The sequence below is a fragment of the Aptenodytes patagonicus genome, chromosome 5 (assembly GCF_965638725.1).
Source record: "Aptenodytes patagonicus chromosome 5, bAptPat1.pri.cur, whole genome shotgun sequence".
Lineage (NCBI taxonomy): Eukaryota > Metazoa > Chordata > Aves > Sphenisciformes > Spheniscidae > Aptenodytes > Aptenodytes patagonicus.
Genome location: NC_134953.1, coordinates 55,123,612 through 55,143,060, shown reverse-complemented (window position 1 = coordinate 55,143,060; position 19,449 = coordinate 55,123,612). Strand labels below are relative to the sequence as shown.

At 49.7% G+C, this 19,449-nt stretch overlaps 1 protein-coding gene across 3 annotated transcripts; it reads left to right on the top strand.

The window, feature by feature from the left end:
* The first annotated feature begins 1,997 nt into the window (after positions 1-1,997).
* Positions 1,998-17,878, top strand: LHX8 (LIM homeobox 8). Of its 3 annotated transcripts, none has more exons than XM_076338204.1 (9): positions 1,998-2,094; positions 6,538-6,712; positions 7,052-7,210; positions 10,312-10,433; positions 11,964-12,184; positions 12,633-12,736; positions 15,611-15,706; positions 16,814-16,997; positions 17,779-17,878. In XM_076338204.1, exons 2-9 carry the CDS (start codon positions 6,632-6,634, stop codon positions 17,853-17,855), a joined length of 1,044 nt encoding a protein of 347 aa, XP_076194319.1. In that variant the 5' UTR covers positions 1,998-2,094; positions 6,538-6,631; the 3' UTR covers positions 17,856-17,878. The 3 variants fall into 3 exon arrangements, with proteins under 3 accessions (XP_076194319.1, XP_076194321.1, XP_076194320.1); XM_076338205.1 differs by lacking the exon at positions 1,998-2,094 and adding an exon at positions 5,807-5,833; XM_076338206.1 differs by lacking the exon at positions 15,611-15,706.
* Positions 17,879-19,449: the final 1,571 nt, after the last annotated feature.

Sequence of the window (19,449 nt, the reverse complement as noted above, 5' to 3'; positions counted from 1 at the left end):
GAGCGGGGCGGGACGGGGCCGGGGAGGCAGTGCGGGGCCGTACGAAAGCCGAGGGGGGCAGTGCGGGTCGGCTCACGGTGCCAGGCGGACTGCAGGGCGCGGAGGATGCGCGCAGCACCGCGGACACGCTGACCGCGCCCCCACCGGGGCGGGACTCCTGCCCTACAAGAAGTGTGGCACCACGAAACAGGCCCTTCGGGGTGTGCCGGGAGGATTTAGGGTTTCCACAACACCTGCTCGGAGTCCCGGCGCAGACCGCCCTCTCGGGCCTCGCTGCGTTCTGCGGGACGAGCTGCGAGGAGCCGCCGGTGCGCCCGGACGCCGGTGGCACCCCTACCCGGGCCGGGCCTCACCCCGATGGCCCTGGCCGTCGGCGGGCCTGGCCACGGTGGAGCGGGGATCAGAGCAGCTGGGCAGCCTGCGGAGAGGCAGAGATCGCTCCCCCGGGGGAGCCCTGCTCCTGCCGCAGCTCCTCGGATGCTTCGCAAAAGCCCGTGCAGGGCGGGGGTTCCTGCAGTACGCCCCCTCCCCGCAGCCCGCAGGGGGGCGCGGGGAAGAAAGGGTCCCTGTCCTCATCGGCAGCGGCCGAAGGAGCCGAAAATCTTCCGAGCTACTGCGGCTCCGGCGGGCCCCCTCCTCCCCCCGGCACACGCGTTTCCATTTGACGGCCCAGGTCTCCTGCCAGAGTAGTGTTTATTCATCGCATAAACAGAAGTGAAAGGAATTAAGCGGGCAGATATGATAGCTCCGGGGAACCTTTCAGGCCCTTCAGCATGGAGTTACCATGCTCACAGAAAACAGGACATCCTTACAACTGAAAACACGCAGCGAGCTTTGTAGCTATGTATTTATAAACAACCGACGATGGTTTCCATTTTGGTTTTGCCCTCCGGTAGGTTAAGGGCAAAATGCTCTTTTACATAATTTCATCGCTGCTTTAATTTCCTCTGTCCCCAGCACTTTCCCTAACTGAATGACAGCGTGACACAATTAGCACAGACACTTAAAAGTCAACGTCTAGATAAAGCGTTCACCGCGATTTCAGGAACGCATAGGTGCAACACTTCGTTCGAACACGCACAGGTTTCATCCAGATAGTCTGTTCATAGTGCAGGAACCAAGAGGTGACATAAGTGGATCTGAGTAAATGAAGCAAAGTTATTGCAGTTGCACACTGGAGTGCTGAAATGACTCCCTGCAGTTCCTCCTGCAGTGCAGGGGCTAATGCTCTAAGAAGATGCAGGGCTGCATCCCACTGACTCCCTTCTTGCCCTCTGCCTCCTCATCCCTCCAGCCCCCAGGTTTTTTTTCCTGTAAGGGGGAAAAAAAAAAAAAGACAAATTGCATCAAGTTCTGGATGTTGGTGAGGGAACCACTGGCTCAGGAATCCAATTAGGAAATAGAAACTTTTCCCTTTGACTGATCTGGTCATTCACAATTAAGCAATGCAGAGCTCCACACTGGAACAGCCATGAACAAAAGCCACATGTGTGCAGCTTTGGAAGATCCTGGACCCACAAAGTGGAGACAGACAGCCTGGCCCAAGAAAAGTGCATTGCGCTGATTTGGAAAACAAGTCATTGGTAAGAGACTGTGTTCGTTCTCGTTAAACCAGCCCAGAACCAAAAATTCAGGGCTAGTCCAAACCCTGCAGCTTTTACCAGTGGCTGGAGCCAGTGGGGCCGCAAACTCACAAAAGAGCAAGCCCGAGAGTGCTGGCTCGATTTCCTTGCCTGTCTTCCACAGCCCACAGAGGCCCCCACAGCCCAGGACGCTGTGGGCTACAGATGGAAAACCTCTGGATACTGGCAGGTGGGCAAATACCAGAGTACGTGTAAGAAGATGGCTGAGACAAGAGAGGGGAGCTTGCATGGAAGCGAACTTTGTCCTGCGATAGCTGTCAGGCTTTCCTCTCCGATCAGTCTCTCCTGCCAGACAGCTGCTGGCGAAGGAGGTGACCACATGGCCCCGCCGTTACACAAGGAGCGAACTGCAGAGAGTGGGAGCAGCCTGCCCGCGGGCCCTCCTCCCTGCCTCGCCCAAGCGTCCCTCGGGAGCACGGAGAGACCCGGAGGCCCATAAGCGAACGGGGAGGTGAGATTGCGAGATTAGGGCACGCATCCGCTAAGCGGGACACAGAAACGCATTTCCAGCCAAGCGGGGCCCGAACCCCCCGGAGCAGACAGCGGGAAAGGGAGGCGGGGCAGGCGGCGGGGACCCGGCGGGTCCCGCAGCGGGGCCGCCCGGGGCGAGCGCCCGGGAGAGTCGCGAGGCCGCTGGGGAGGGCGGCGCGGGGCGGGCTGCGGGGAGGGCGGCGCGGGGACAGCTCCGCTGCCGGGTCCGCGCGTCCCCGCTGCCCCCCCGGCAGCCGTGCGAAGCACCGCGAGCGAAACGCTCGTCCCGCCGTGTCCCGCCAGGCTCCGCGCCCGCGGCGCGCCGGCACCGCCGAGAACGCGGCGTTAGCAGAGGCGCAGTCAGCGCGGAGGGGGCTCGCCGGTCGCCGTCGTCCTCGGGCTCAGCCGGGCGGGGCACGGCGCTGAGGAAGCTGCCGGTGCTGGGCGCAGGGATGCGTCGCCCGGGCAGCGACGACGGCCGTGCCCGACGGGACTAGCCGGGGATGGGCGGCCCGGCTTACCGCGGCCCTAGTCTCAGCGCCCGTTTTTCGTAACCTGACCACAATGCCATTTTTAATTTCTCAGCAGACCGTGTTTTAACGGGAGAACCAGTTTCGCTAGAGCAACCTCCAGAGAGAAACATCCAGCCGCACGCACTTGCACTACGGTGCAGTCTTTGATTAAGCAGTCTATATGCCAACACCCTCTCGTTAAAACAGCCCTGATTCTCCGCGTTCAGTATTTTCTTCGTGCTGCGCCTTACCGTCAAATATTTAAGAGTTCTCTCCTATGTGCAACTGATTAGCACTCCCACCCACACACATCCTTGCATTACTTGTGAGAGTGAGGAATCGGAACCAGACGCAGTCCTCCCGTCGGAGGGTCCCGCGGGAGTCCCCCGCTCCGCTCTCAGCCTCTACAGGACCAGACCGGGGCCACCCTGCCCAGCCCGGCCCGGCCCAACCGCGGCGGACTGCCTGCCCCCGGCAGGTTCCCCTTCCCTCCCGTCCCTCCCTGCTGAGAGCCCGCCGACGACCCCCCCGCCGCGGGGTCCTTTCGCAGGGCCCGGTGCCCCGGGCGCGGAGCCCGCGGGGCGAGGAGCGGCGGGATTAAAGCAGCACCTGAGCCGTGCATCCCTCCGGTGTGCATGGAGACAGCAGCAGGGAGACGAGGGCGCGCAGAAATCGGAAAGTCCCTAAAGCCTGCGTGTCTGCGTGTTTTCATCGCCTCAAAAAACGATGCTGGGAATACTCACTAAAACATCGAGGGCGTGTAATTGAAACGATGAAATTTAGACTGGACTTTGGAGAGATAGGTGATAAAAGCGCACAGGCGAAGCACGGGCGGAGCCCGGGTAACCAAGCCCATGCACTTTCCACGTCCACCCTGTACACACTATAGAGTTTCCGACCTCTTCTCGGAAATAACGCCTCTCCAATAAGCTCGGCAAAAACGCTCACCTCTTGCGAAGCACCCCCGGCCATAGCAATAACCAGGCTCTGCTAGCTGACTGTCGCCGCGCCGGTTCTCGGGGCGCCTTTGTCCTCCTGCCCCTCCGCGCCTCCCTCTCCCCCGGGGCCGCCGACCCAGCCCACGGCTCCGCGCAGCCCTCGGGGAGGCCCCGGACAGGACCCGCCAAGCCCCGTACCCCCGCAGCGTGCCTCCCGCTCCGCCGCCGCAGAGACCCTCGCACCGCGCGGGCGCTTCCCCACAGCCTCGGGGCGGGCGGCGGGGTCCCCGCCGCAGGGAGCGCACGGTCGCAGAGGCGACCCCGGTGCCGCGGCCCGGGACGAGGCAGGGAGCGGAGGGGATCGCGGGTGGCGGGAGGGGGACTGTCGCGGGGCGCCAGCGAGGTGGGGAGCCGGGCGGCCGGGGGGGGGGGGGGGGGGGGCCGCCTTTCCCTGGCCGCCAGTGCATCCGCGGCTCTCCGCTGCGCCCGCTCGTCGTCTGGCGGAGCCGGGCTCCGAAAATAATAAGAAACACGGAGAAATCTCCCGTACACCGGTTTTTCTCCAGCACCCGCTTTATGAATTGGTGCTGCACGTTCGCAATCGCCGTGGAGAACAACGCGCGGATGGACTTCGTTGGCTCCTACTGCTATCTTTTTCAGAGAGAAAAGGTGTATGCATACAGAAAGGGAGTTATCTTACAGAAATCTAATACGCAGCCCTGCGTGAAGCGCGCACGAACACCCTGAACTAAGTCGTTGACAGCGCAGAAAAAGGACGGACGAGCAACAAACTCGACGCTGCTCCCGGCCGTGCAACGGGTCTCGTCGCACCCCGGGCTTACCAAGGGCTCTCCTCACGGCCGGTCTGGCCCCCGTTTCCTCCGCGGCACCTCTCTTTGGAGGCCCCCCATCAGGTGCTCGTTTTCTGTCGTGCCGCCTAGGACAGATGATAGCTCTAATGTCGTACCTCTGATGGTCACGGACGGGGAGATCCGCGCAGAGCGCAGGAGAGGGAGTCCCGGCGGGCTCCGCGCTGGATGCGGCTCCGGGACGAGCTCTCCGCGGGGCGCGGACGCGCGCTCCTCCCCGCCGGCGCCCGCGGGGCCGCGTCGACGCGTGGCCTTGGACACTCGCCGCTCCAGCACTCGGCCGGTGACGGCCCGTGCCACCCCGCCGCGGACGGGGAGCAGAGGCCCGAGGGAAAACCCCGGCGCGCGGTCCCCGGGCCGGGAGCGGGGGGGTGGGGGCGGTGCGCGCCCCGCTTCGCCCCGCGGCGCGGCGGCGAGGTGCGGTTACCCCGGGGCACCGGGGGCGCAGCACCGCGCTCTGCGGGGCGGCAGCCCGTCGCCTCCCGGGGCGGGCGGCCCCGCGGGAAGCGCGCAGGCGGGCCCGGGGTCTGCGGGACCTCGCCCCGCGGGGCTGCCTCGGCCGCGCTCCGGCGGCGCGGGCCGTCGAGGGAGAGGGGCCGGGCCGGGGGCGGCGCGGGCAGCCCCGGGACAGCCGGGGAGGCGCCCGAAAGCCGCCTCCGGGCCAGCGGGGGGGTCAGGCCGGGGCATCCAGGGGACGGCGGTGTCCCGCGTCCGCCCGCCGCCGCGGGGCCGCTGGGGGCTCCGGCCCGCCGCCCCCGCTCTGCCCGCCGCGCCGCGGCCGGGCTGGCTGTCGGTCGCGCTGCCCCGAGCCTCGCCGCGGCCAGAAAAAAACGCAAACCACTACTTGCCTCGCTGTGGCAGCGGCTGTGAGGGACATTAGGACTAAATTTAAGCGAGATTCTGTCCAGGGTTAGGTCGGTTTTAGCGCTGGACAAACGAGTGACTGGCTGGGGACGCCCCGGATTTACCGGGGCGCGGCACCGCCACTCGTTCAGTTACCGTCCTGCAGAATGGGGTCCTGGGATTTGAAACAACGATCATAATTTTTAGGGGGAGAAGAATATGGGGCTTCTCCTTTCATACAGCTTCTCAAAAGCAGAATTCCCCTCTATCAAACTTGTCGTATTTCTAAGCATACGGGCAATTCTCTGTTTGCTTTACTGAGGCTCTGCAACATGTCTTGCATCTATCGTCAGGCGGAGCTGAAACAAAGAGAGGAGGGGGAAAGATGGAAACATAACGACAAGTTTAATTAAAAACACCTGGCTAGTTAAATACGTGCAGAGAAGCAGACACCCCGGTTATTTACCTCACCTGCCATGGACAAGCTGTTGCTTTATTCTCCTGAAATGTCCCGAGAACACCAGCAGTATTTGGTTTGAGGGAACTCTGCGGGCAAGGTTTGTAATCGTGGAAAAAGCCTGCCAGTAACCTACGCCCCCCCTTCGCTGAAAGAAATTTTTTGGTTTTCCGGGGAGCTGTGGACAGCCAGCTCCTAGCACCCTCTGTCCACGGCGCGACCGAAGACACTGATGTTAATTAGCAACATCCGTGGTCTTTCAGGCTTGATTTCAGAACCGGAGTAACGCTACGGCCTTTGGGCAGCTCAGATGCTCCTTTTTTTAGCTTAACGAGAAAGGTTTTATCATGGGATCTTGGAGGCGCGAGCAAGAGTAGAAGCAGCGAGGTAGATTTAGGAGTTGTGAGTCTAAGCTACAGGAATATGCTCGGGCTTTGGGTTTCAGCAGTATGGAAAAACCTTTCCCTTTCATACATACTCCTGCTTTCCGTCGTGTTTGCCTTCTTTGCTGATACAGAGATGTAACTCGAATCTTTGTTCAGACTGGGGCGGCGGGGGGAAGCTGTGGCAAACGATGAAGACAAACGCGGGGGGAGCCTTTGGTTTTTTTCGTTGCTGGTTTGTTGTTGTTGTTGTTGGGTCGTTCCCCCCCACCCCCAGCACAAAGCCCGGCGCGGGCTCGCTGGCGGAGATAACGATCCCGCCATGCTCAGAAGGCGGGTTTTGCGCAGGAGGTGAGGCCAGCGAGGCAGGTCCCCGCGCGGCGGGGTCCACCCACTTGAAAACAAAACTTTTTTCCTGCAGGCGCTGAGAGCAGAGACCTGGCGCGGGGTCCCCGGAGCAGCCTCGCCGCGCCCCCGCCGCCCGCAGCGGAGCTGGTATGCGGTAGGGCAGTGCCATGTATTGGAAGAGCGACCCGATGTTCGTCTGCAGGCTGGAGGACAAGGACCTTCCCGCGCTCGGCGGCCCCTCGGAGAAGGTGCGCGGGGCGGCGAGCGAGCGCACCGGGAGCGGGCGGCAGCCGGCGGGGAGGGGGCGGCGCGGGGCGAGCGCGGCGCCGGTGCCCGGTGCGGGGCGGCGGCCGCTTCTGTCGCTTTGCGGTTCCGCCGCTCTCCGCTCGAGTCCGGCGGCCCCTCCGCTTGGCCCCGCGGAGAAACGCCGGCTCCCGCCGCGACCCTCCCCGGCGGGGCGCCGTAGGTGCCGGCAGACCGCCGGGCCGGGCCGGGCCGGCGCGGAGCTCCCCGCCTCTCCCGGGCGAGGCTGGCGGCAGCCGGCGGGGCCGGGCGCTGACCGCGGTCTCCCGCGCGCTCCCCCGCAGGCGAGCCCCGCAGCGGCCGACGAGGACTCCTGCTCTTCCTCCGCCGCCCTGTCGCCCTCCTCCTCGCCGCGGTCCATGGCCTCGGGCTCCGGCTGCGCCCCCGGCAAGTGCGTGTGCAGCAGCTGCGGCCTGGAGATCGTGGACAAGTACCTGCTGAAGGTAAGAGCGCCCGGCCCGGCGCCTCGCGGGGGGGCCGCCCGGCCTCGGACGGCGGGGCCGGTGGCGGCAGCGTCTCCCCACCGACGTGGCCCGGCGTGCTGCGGGGCGGTGTCGGCCGCGGGACCGGCTCCCGCTGTGTCGAGGCCGCGGGGCCCGGCCCGGCCCGGTGCCGCGGCTGGCGCCCGGGCTGCCCGGGGGAGAGCCCGCCGGGACGGCTGGGGCCGTCGGAGGCGCCTGGCGAGCCTCACGGAGCCCGGTTCGGGGCGGTGAGCGGGCAGCGGGCTCCGAGGAACCTTGCCCCCCCTCCCGGCACGCCTCTCCGAACCGCTTTCCCGCGCCGCTGTTGCGGGAGCTGTCGGCGTCTGTGCCGTCGTCGTGGCTTGCTCCCCTTTCCACCCGAAACGGCGTGCCCGTCGGCTTGCGAGCGCCAGTGGAGTTACTGCGGAAACGGGAGTACCTAAAAGTACGAAGTTAGTTGCGTGCTTGTCTGTGAGATTCGGGCCTTAGAGGAAAACGGAATTGCTGCTTATGTTTTGGGTAACGCTTTTCTGCGTTTCTGGGATTGTATTTTCTTGACGTGCTGTGGGAGAGAGCGGGGAAGAAAGCTGATGGTTCAGAGCATGGGTAACTTCCTTGCCGTGCTTTACGCTCCTGGTTAAGCGGTGGCGGTGTGACCCATTTGTTATTAGCTAAAACAAGTCTTCTAGCGCGATGTCGTGAATCTCAAAGCAAAAAGTGCCTCTTGAGAAACGTGGAAATAAGTTATTCCTGCAAAAGGTGGTCTAGTAACGTCTGTGAAGGAAACGAGCTGTGTGATTGCAGAGTAGTTTTGCTAGCCTGAGCATTCAGGAGTGAGATCATTTAAAACCAAACAAAACCATGTGACTTTAAACAGAAAGTGTTAATGTGGTTGGGAGGGGGGCTATATTCCTTCTGTATTACGGCCATTAAAATTATCCTGGATCAGACTTTTGCCCTCTCTCCTTTCAAAAGTGAGATTAGACAGTCGTGCTAGAAGGCACTTGATTCCATTAGATGCAGCCTTAAATAGAGCCACTGTATATCCTGCAAAGTGAAAGTCGGTAACGCCGCTGAAAACATCTCGATGTTATTATGAGATCTTTCGCTTAGATCTCAGTTGGGGTGAGGAGGTCAAAGGAACACGTATGCTGGGTTGGTGTTCATTTAAAATAGGGTAGGTGCAGGTGTGGGGGAGCTGCTATATACCTTTTGTTCTAGCAAATCCAAGCCGCCTTTGCAACAGGCTGGGCTCGCACATGAATAGCGCGGTAGGACTGGGAGCGGAGCAGCTTGAACTTGGTCCCAGTCCCACTAATTCCAGTGACACTTTGGTAGCTCGTTTACTGATTATTGCTGTCTCCTGTATGAACAGTCGGGGTAATGTGGCTTGGAGCAAAAGACCTCTGAATGATTTAGCCTTAGGTTTCAATTAGCTGTTTGTTACTGCTTCCTGCACAGGCAGAGAGAGAAAGGAATCTGTGCTGGTAAACTGGTATCTTGCTGATCATCAGCAGTACGTCTTCCAACTTCAGCCCTGTAAATTAATAAGTAAGAATGTAGACGGGCGACATCAAATGGGACAACTATCAAAGCTATTGATGTCCTGTTCTGTGGAAGAGCATTAGCCTCTGAAGACCAGGCGGTGAGATGAGCTTTGTGTGGCTGGGATGTCAGCTCTCGCCTTCCCCGGGGCTCCTGGTGTGCGCCCCTGCGGGGGGTCGCCTGGGGAGCCTTCGCGCGGGGGGACTGCTGAGCAGGCTTGGTCTGGGCCAAGTGCTGCTGCCCTGTGTCTGCCTGCAGTGCTGCTGTTTTAGGAGATACTTGGGAGGATCAATTCGGTGACGGCTGTTATCAACAGTTTTGCATTATGTTGTGGTGTAAATTTGTCAGTGTATGGGAAGATGGCTGCCAACAAGGATAATAGTTGGGAGAGCGTTGGGCAACTGCAAACCGTAATGTTATAACCTGAAGAATGACTGAAACGGGTGATTCTAGCATGAGTGTTGGAGTCAATACCCCACTTTCTTTGTGGTTTGTCTGGCAGTGTTCTGATGAAAGACACGTCCTGGATTATCTCAAATCTGCTGCTTTGCCATAGGCAATATATGGGCTGTTTGGGATGAGATGAGAAATTGGCTCAGAAAATTAAAAAAAAAAAAAAAAAAAAAAAGGAAATCTAAACTTAGTCATTGTTTGGTTTACAAAATTCCTCCTATGCAGCATGGGATTATCCAGAGGGTTATTACTTAATTTTTATGGTCACTGGGAGTCTTGGGTTTTCAAATTTATTTAAGGTATTTAGCTGATGTGTGATGCACAATGTCTGCATGACGAAGAGTTCTCTTTATAGGAAAGAAGAGATGAAAATAATTGCACTCAATTTATTTGCCCAAAAAATTATATGCGAGCTTTCAAAACTGCTTTCTGCTGTTTTCCACGACTATGTCTAGTTTCACTATGGATATTACATGTTAAAGAATTGTTGAATTTGCTATTAAAATGACTGCTGGTATTTTGAAACTCACAGTCCATTCACTAACTTTGCTTTAACAGAAAGCTGGCAAATGAAGATGTGGTTCATGGTGTGTTTCTGTTTGACAGACTTTTTCCCTTCAATGCTCACACTTTAAAACTTCAAATCACTTTGCAAGGTTTGTTCTTTGTTAGGCAGGACTTTTTACAGACTGGGAAACAAAAGTATGTAAGTTAGCTGCCTTCCCAAAGTCATGTGAGGCCAAAACTTGCTCTGTTACTCTAATGCTATGAGAACAGAACCGGGCACAAAATATCTACGTGGAACTTGAATCTCTTGCTTCCTCTTCTGGTGCTTTTAATTACAAAACCATGAAGGCCTATTCTGAAGATCTCCATCAAATTAATTAACCCTTAATATGCATGCAGTTCTATAGGAAAAATATTTTGCCTTGAAGATAAATTTTCCATGAATCGTGGTACATGTAATTTTTGGCCTTGTCTGTATGGATGGAAAAAACAGTTTTTGTAAATATGAAATCTAATATTGGTAGCATAAATGTAATAGCATAAACGTTGAGAGGTATTTTTCTTTTGTGTTTTTGCAGGTAAACGACCTCTGCTGGCATGTGCGCTGTCTGTCATGCAGTGTTTGCAGAACATCTCTAGGAAGGCATACCAGCTGTTACATCAAAGATAAAGATATCTTCTGCAAACTTGATTATTTCAGGTATCTCATACAGGAATATAATTTTATTAGATAACGTGTTACACTTGCTTGTTACTTTTCACTTAAGCCACAACTAAAATGCACATTTAGGTTCTTTGGTTTTTATTTGCTAGGTTTATTTTCAGTAGCTAAACTCTGACATTCCTTGCAGAGGGACTTGGGAAACCCCAAGCCCGTCTAATGTAACTACCTATTAAGTCTCCCCTCTGCCCCTCCATTGTTATGCATAGCTACTGCATTTATACAATAACTTACTTCTGTATGCGCGGGGGGGGGAAAAAGTAAGTCAGAGTCCCTGCCACAGTAAGGTTGTAAAGCTATCCTATGTGCAAAAAAATCATCCTTAGGTAATGCTGATTGAGGATACAAGGTAGAGTTGAGATGATATTCTGTTTGGACTAGCACTCCACTGGTATGAGACTTAGGGTATCACATGGGAGTACAAAAACAACCCAGAATAAATCCTGTGATCTTTAAAAGAAGCTTTCAGCAGTTATACCTTTCTGTGATCAATTTGATTTAGAACATGAAGTATTCTTTGAGATTAAGGTCTAAGCCTATAAGGAAGAATATTATTTATTCGTGCTGGCACTGAAAGTACTCATGATACAAAGTCTTTGGTTCAGAAAATAGCAAAAAATTTTTGCTATTGGTGTGATTGCTAGTACTTCCCCAGACCAAACTATTTATGGGTTTCTCACCTGTGCAGTGAATGGATTATGTCCAGCTATTCAGTTTTGACACTGAAAGAGAGGGAGGGGGCAGGCTGAATACTGTGAACTTCTGGAAAAATGAAGTTTTGTGGGATGTGAAAAAAACAAAAACAAAAAACCAAACCAAAAAAAACCCTTATGAGCCTGCAAAGATTTTTCAGGACAAATTCTTATCTGCATAAACAACAGATCTTGGTGGCTGGTTTCCCCTTCAAAGAAAAATATTCTACTGTAGTAATGTAAATACCTGCAGATATTTGAATTTCTTTTAAAATCATAATGTGATGGTAGGTAATTAAGGAAATAACTATGAAGATACAGGTTTTCCCCCTTCTTCTGCTGAAGGGGACTGAATGATTAGTGAATGATGATGTAGCTAAATATAATAATTCAGACTACCACTAGAGTAATGTGAAATATATTTGAATAATTGGGAGAATTTTGAATGCCAAGTCAGCTGTTTCCATCTCCCACTCACAGCTTTTTAAAGAGTAATTATCTTTATGAAAGGAAAGATGAAGAGTTGTGAATTCATGTAGCAGTTAACAAGTTTCAATTTTACTGTGCCTTATGCACATATTAACTTCTGTAGTTCAGTAGTGGTCTTGCCTTAAGCTACCAGATACAAACTTGCTGATTTTGTTGCAATAAAAGCACAATTAAGCTGTCCCCTCATCCCTTGTGGTCAGCCTACTTGCTGCAGGTCTCAGCTGCACTGCCATATCCTGGTCGCCTCTAACCCTCCCGGAGTCACCCTTTTGCCCGAGACGGTTTAGTGTCTGTGCCTTCACCCCCCCCGTTGCCTTTGTTTTTGCAGGCGGTATGGCACCCGCTGCTCCCGCTGCGGGAGGCACATTCATTCTACTGACTGGGTCCGAAGGGCTAAAGGAAACGTGTACCACTTGGCATGCTTTGCATGCTTCTCCTGCAAAAGACAGCTTTCTACTGGAGAGGAGTTCGCTTTGGTTGAAGAGAAAGTCCTTTGTAGAGTACATTATGACTGCATGTTGGACAATCTGAAAAGAGAAGTTGAAAACGGTAACATACTGCTTTTGTTAAGAACTATGTTTGTGGTTTAGTTTTAATTAAATTGTTGAGTTTTACTTCATCTTCCTTATTAAGAGGTAATTACTTAGCTTTACTAAGGCTGGAAGCACAGGTTCTTGAATTAAAATAATGTGCAAATTACTTGATGTTTTAATTTTTTTTAAAGTTTGTATAACTTGTTTTCTATTCTAAGGAAAAGAAAGCAAGAGCCTATCTAGTTGATAGAATATCATGCTGGATCTATTCCTTCCCTCACTTGCAAGGGAGTCGGTTGGGTAATGGTGCCAGATCAATTTAACTTTGAACAGAATATAGCTTTTTTAAAGTTGAAATTCAGCTGGCCAAGTGCTGTTGGTTATTGTTGGAGGACAGTCTGACTTATGAATAACATTGTTTTGAATGTTTAGCAGACAGTGTTGTTTTCTTTTTAATGCTTCAGGTAATGGGATTAGTGTGGAAGGAGCATTACTAACAGAACAAGATGTTAATCATCCGAAACCAGCAAAAAGAGCTCGGACCAGCTTCACAGCAGATCAACTCCAGGTAGAGGCAGTGCTAAAAACTTGCATAGTTCAGGTTTATGCAGGACATAGGTGCTGAACCGATAGGAAATAGGATGCATATGGGGAGAAAGAAAAAGCTTGCATGCTTTAAACTATTTCATAAACTATCAAGACACAGCATGTTTCTGGAATTGTTTGTTAGCTTCAGCAGTTTAATATGAAATAGTTACTCTTCAAGATTTTTATTTCCCTGGGGGCAGCCAGTAATTCTGCAGAGTGGAAACAAAAAGGTTGTTCTATTTTGATTGCTCGATGAAATCTATTTAATCAGGCATTTACATCGCTACACATAATAAAGACAAAATATTTTTAGAATTATGTAATGTGAAGAGTTGTACTAAAGATGGGTACTGTATATGACTTCAAGACACTGATAGGATGGCAGTTTCAATTTTGTTGTAATGAACAGTAAGGGCTGCAAAAGATTGTGTTCTCAAACCAGGTAAGTATTGTGGGTTCCTGTTTATATCCACGTGAACACAGGTTGACTCCCGTCAATGACTGTTTCTTGTTTTGCTTTGGTTTATAGAGAAGACAGGGAATAGTTGCGCATTTATTTCTTGATTGCCCTTTTCCCTCCTAAGACGGTTCTCCTCAATACTTGCTTTTTAGATCATATGTTATAGTCTTGGCTATACTTCTGTACACCAGGAAGACAGACTATCAACAGGGACTCATCTTTCCTTCCTTCTCTTCTTCTCCTAGCCCTTCCAAAATGCTTCACGTGCTGATTTCCTTAGTGTCTTTGAGCTCTGCCTGTTAAAAATACACTAAAGTCATTATAGTCTTGGTGTCATATTTCAAGACCTAGCTTCAGTATTTAATGCTGCACATTTTAGGTGAAAAAAAACATTTTTTCGTAGAGTGGGGTGGAGTGAAATATGGGGAAAGTGCATTTGAAGTACTTGGCAGCAATTCTTGTGCTGTCCAATTTGTTCTTGAACATGCGTTATTGAAGTATGTTTTTCCAATATCCCTTTATATTAGCTCAGCCACTAGTTCTATTCCTTTCCATGGTCAAGACTAAGGGAAGTGGGAGCTAGGAAGTCTGGAAGTACCAAACTGAAATCCCTCCTGTAGGGTCAAGCCTACCCTGAAGGGGGAGGGAAGGGGATTGCCTGCATCTGCTCTGCTTTCAAGACTTCTTCTCTTGTTGCTACCTTGGCAAGAGTTAGCTCTGGACTGCCTCAAATATGAGTGAGTTCACCCTCTGGATCACCACTCCACCTAAATTAGCTTTCTAGGGAAAAACACCATGACTAGGGCCAGCTCCCCATGAAAGGGGTAGTGGTGAGACTAGCTTTAGAGGTTTCAACCTGTAGTGGGAAGAAAGCTTGTGGCTTTCTATTGAATCCTAGCTACGCATCCCTGCTTTCAGTTTATAACGTCTTTGAATTTCTGGTCACACATGGCCACTACGCCATTCGTTTTCTACAGTCTCAGTCTGAGTTCTGTTTTGTTGGCCTGTTCTCTTGTTTGTGGTGAAAGCAGTTGAGAAAAACTGAAGTTGAGGTGTAATAACTAACACATGTGAAGCATTTAAGCAGTGCTATATAACATGGCATGTGGCTGTTCAAAGCTTGGTTTGCTATTTCAGCCATGACTGGAGACAGAATGTGTTGTTAATACAAAACAAGCATGTTAGCAATAATTTGACAAGGGCACAGGGCAAGGGCTCTGGACATCAAGCTCGAACTTCTGTGAAACGGAACTTTCTTTTCCGGCAGTAGCTGAATGGGAGACAGGCCCAGCCGTCAGAGTAGGAACTGTATTCAGGGCTTCTTCCCGTTTGCCGTCAATATACCTGTCCTTGATGCTGGTATAAGACTTTACTTCCAGCAAGAGAGGCATCAGAGGGATAAGTGACTGTCAGAGTGGCAGCATGTAGTAACACGCCTCATGAAGTACTTGTACAAAAGGATGTCCACGCTTTTTGATGTCTTTGTATGAAACAGTAGGAAAATAAATAATTTCAACGTTTCTGAATGTGGAGAGAAGTAGTCTGAATCTTCAAAGGTGAAGCCAGGCAAAATTTGCAGACCATCAAGCGACAAAATCCAGAAATGAGAAACTACAGTTTACTAAGTTGCTGAAGATACCCTGCAGAAATCCATGAAATCTTACTTCCTTAAATAAGGTAAACCCTTAGGCTCTAAAACTGTTCAGGATGCAGGCCAAGTTGACATCTGCTTCCTCAAAAAAATGTAATTCATATTCTAGTGACAAGTGTTCACTTCAGTTTTCTGTAAAAAGATAAGTGTAACCAAACAATTACTTAGTGCAGGTCAGCCAAGGTGGAGCCTCTGTGTTCCTCAGGTCAATTAAATGTAAAAGAGGCACGAAGCACTTCCCAGTTGCCTGCATCCTCCATGCAGCTGAAAAGAGGGTTAAGTTGCTCCATATAATGCAAGATGTAGATAGTGATTGACAAGTTCAGAGAGGTGGATCAAAGTTCATTCCTTCCTTTATGCTGTGCGTTGTGGTCTGCTGCTGTAAACGTTTTCTTTATCAAGCATGTTTGAATTGCTTTGCAAGGAATTTTGCCCCACAGTCCTTTTAATGCAATCATAATTGAGCACCTCCTGCATTTTTACTACTGCCAAGCAGAATTCATTTCTTTCATTTCTGGTAAATGTCTCAGTTCAGTTAAGCATAATAAGGGGCTTGTATTTTGGCTTTGGGGGATTTTTTTTTTTTTGTCTTCCCTTAATGTATTGGGGACTGTCTGGGGACTAGTGATTACAACAGTTTACTAAAAACAGGCAAGGAGTAGGACCACGGTCTGAGAGGAGTCTCTAATGCTGCTCTCAGGACTGCACATAAAAAACTGCAATCTCTTATGGTGCCTTTTCAGGTTATGCAAGCACAGTTTGCTCAGGACAACAATCCAGATGCACAAACGCTTCAGAAACTGGCAGAAAGAACAGGCTTGAGCAGGCGTGTTATACAGGTAACTGTGCTAAGTTACTTGAGTAACAAAGTCTGGTACTCATCCATTGGAAATGCTTAATGACAATTTTCTCCATGTAGTTATTCTGAGGTGGAAAAAGGTCTAATCTGGCAGTTATGTTAAAACTTCAGACAACATCCTTAGTCAGGAATAGGTCTAAAACAAACATGTTAACTTGGAAAACTTGCCGTATTCCTCTTGCACTTTGTGTGGAGGATTAATAATCTTCCAGGAAGAAACTTCTCAGCCTAAATAGTGTAGAAATCGGCACTCTTCTAAATATAAATTTCTGACTTTAATAGCCTGTTCTGAAGACCTGCACTCTTTTTGAAAATGGCTTGTGGTATGGCACATTAGGAGTAAGTGAATACCTAGTGATCTGTTCTATAGAACAGAGTTAAAATACGTACGCATGCCATCCAAAACTGAGAGGAACACAAACTTAGGATCTTTGCTTGAAGATGCCTCTTGGCAAACATTATATGCATGCTCTTTTTATACATAAATATGATTTTTTTTATATATAATGTAACCTATACATTTATAAGTTTATATAAATAAAAATAAGTTTGTAGTTCCTCTGGCTCATTCTAGCTTGGAAGATTGACAGGGTGTTTCTATAGAAACGAGGTATCTGGCAGCTGCAATCAAGCCTTAAAAAAAGTGGAAGCTTGCACCCTTCTCAATGTGAAAAGGAAAATGGGTATCCTGTGAAAAACCTGCCTCGCTGTCCGTAGCGTTCAGGCACGGAGACGGCTGTGTCCCATTACATGCCTTGGGGCAGCAGTCTAAGCAGCGGTACGGGGCTGTGGGTGCTGTTGCTCAGCGTGGTGGGACGCCTGCCCCGGGAGCTGTGCAGCCCCTCGCAGTGCCTGTCCTTTGTGGGCTGCTGGTCACTGCAGAAGCTTTCCTGACTTGACCACGCTTGTTTGAGGCACCACGTAGGCTTAGAATGAATACTTCTTTGTTTGGACTGTCAGTGTTATGTTAAAGGCCCAACTAACTAACTGAATTCAGCTGAAGTTAGAACTCTGACATTTTTATTTATGCTAGTGTTGAAACAAAATGCAATCTATCAACATCATGTAAATTTTTCCCCCTTTTCAGGTGTGGTTTCAAAATTGCAGAGCACGCCATAAGAAACATGTTAGTCCTAATCATTCATCTACTGCTCCTGTCACAGCAGTTCAGCCCTCCAGGCTGTCTCCACCCATGTTAGAAGAAATGGCATACTCTGCATATGTACCCCAGGATGGGACGATGTTAACTGCTCTACACAGCTATATGGATGGTAGGTATAACAACTTTGCACATCCAAGTAAAATCATTATTGACTGTAGCAAGAACAGTTTACCAAGTACCGATTAAAGAAACTTAGTGGATTTTTAATTTGTAGTATTCTTTATAGAATATCTTAATACTGTGCTTGCTATCTACACCTCACTAAGAAGTGTGCCTCTTCAAGCAGTAGCCATTCACTGTAAGAGCATAGCTGAAGATCTGGGTATGAAGACCACTTTTAGTGCTTCCTCCAAACTATGAATACTAGTAATAAGAAATGAAACACTTTTTTTAAACACCCGTGCCACGTTTTTAATAATATGTAATTTTGATGAAAACTGTTTGCCACGCACTCCCTGACTCTTACCCTATGGATTGTAGGTATATACTCAATCCAGCAACTTCACTGAAAACTTAAGCTTCCCTCACAGTAACACATGGTGGGGGGACCCTGGTGGTCAAAAGTATGTTTCAGTCATTGCATGTCTTATGACCCAGCAAGTCGACAACTTTGGCTCATATTTGTGATTAGGAGAAACCGTGAAGGTTTTGGGAGAACTTTTTGGGTTTTGTGTCCCTCTAAGCCACACGTGTGGCCTGAGCTTATTTTTCTCCAAAGCAGTGGTGTAAGGTAGGCTGTGGGTGGAGGAGTGTGAGTGCTGGGCTAGAGATAACAGAGCATGCTGTGGTGGTTGGGACCAGTGAACTGTTATTACCCAGTGAGATTTACAAGCTTATAATCTGTGTCTACCTCTGATGAAGTTGACCAGTAAATATTTCTGTTTTTGTAGCTCATTCACCTACAGCTCTTGGACTCCAGCCTTTGCTACCCCATTCAATGACACAACTGCCAATAAGTCACACCTAATTCCTTTCTGTCAGGGATATAAACTATTAAGGATGTAACCTTAAGTCATTTATTGTGTATTAAAAATATCATTGGAAAGATATTAATGTTAACTTTTTATTTAACATCTAAAGCATTTTCAAGATCATTTTTGCTGCCCAGGTATGTAAGTATGTTTAGCCTGCAAGACACTTTTATGGATTCCGCATAAATAACTATTACACTGTTTACAAGCCTTATTAAACACTTTTTTGTATTGTCTGGAAGTAGTCCACTCTAGTTATGTGTGTGTTAATTTATTTGTCATCAAAAGAGCACTTTGCCTAAAAGAAAGGACTGACAATTGTGCAAAATGTTTACAATTCTTTGTGAAATTGTAGTTTATCATTAGTTTGTATCTGTAAGTTATTGCTAAAAGTATTACCTGTATTTGAGTTGTATACAGCCTATATGTTAAAGCTTATTTCTGTGAGTTTACAAAAATAAATTTTGGTTGCAAATATTTTCAAAATGAACTGAATAAAGTTTCTGCTGTAGCATGCTAAACGAAAATGTTGCTGTGTTTATGGCTGAACTGTGATCATTTGTGAAGTGCTCAACTTGAATCTTCAATTTTAAGAGAAGGTCCCTGGTATACTTGGGTACACTACACCAAACTCAGGAGTGTTCATATCTGTCTCAATTGATTTTAAAAATCCTTTAATGGGCTTAGATGGGTCTTGAAAAAACCCAAATAGGTACTTCTTTTAAAGTAAATATATGCAAAACAGTGCTGCTCCTGAGGGTGAGGGTGCACACCTGCAGGGTGAGGGAAATGGTGGATGTATAAGATAGATTTTTTTTTTTTTTTTTTTTAAACTGTAATTTAAGTCGGCAAGTGGAGAACCTAAATTTGCATCTGCTTTAACATTTCAAATTTTTACTACTTCAGCTTCTGGGTTTTTTTAGTGGTTTTATCTTGCAATTTTGTTAAGCAGGATAGTAACTAATATGCAATACTCAGTCTGCATTTTTAAAGTATAATCTAGTTCAGTATTTTAACGGACCTGTATCAAACTGCATATGAACAGAGATTGGAATTCAGTCAAATGCACAAGTCTACTGTGTTTTAAAGTGTTGATGTGCTAAGACTTAATTGCAAAACATGTTTTGATACGCTGATTTGATGGACAAAGGCTAGTGCGTACTATCAATTCAACTGATTTTTGTCTTCACAGACTAGTTTCCTTCAAGGATTTAAGACTGGTAGATCCCATCTGCACACCTAAACTTTACTTGCATCAGAAGGAAATCATACTTTTAAAGGTGTGTGTGTCCATGTCCTTTTTTCTCTCCCAACTATGAGTTAGTGTCTCTACTTTGTGAAATTTCTTAGCTGTCCTGGTCAAACCATTTCAACGTGGAAGAGGTAGTATTCTCTCTGCCACCATGAAAAGACAATGGCTTTTGAGAGCATAACTTTAATGGCAAGCTCTGAATTATTCAAGTTCTGTAAATGTTGGCACTGTTTCAAGTGCTACTCACAGATGTCTGAGCTAATCTGAGTAGCAAAAGCAATCTATTTGCACTGGCACAGTGGTTTGTCTAGGCTAATGTTATTCTGCCACATTTGTTT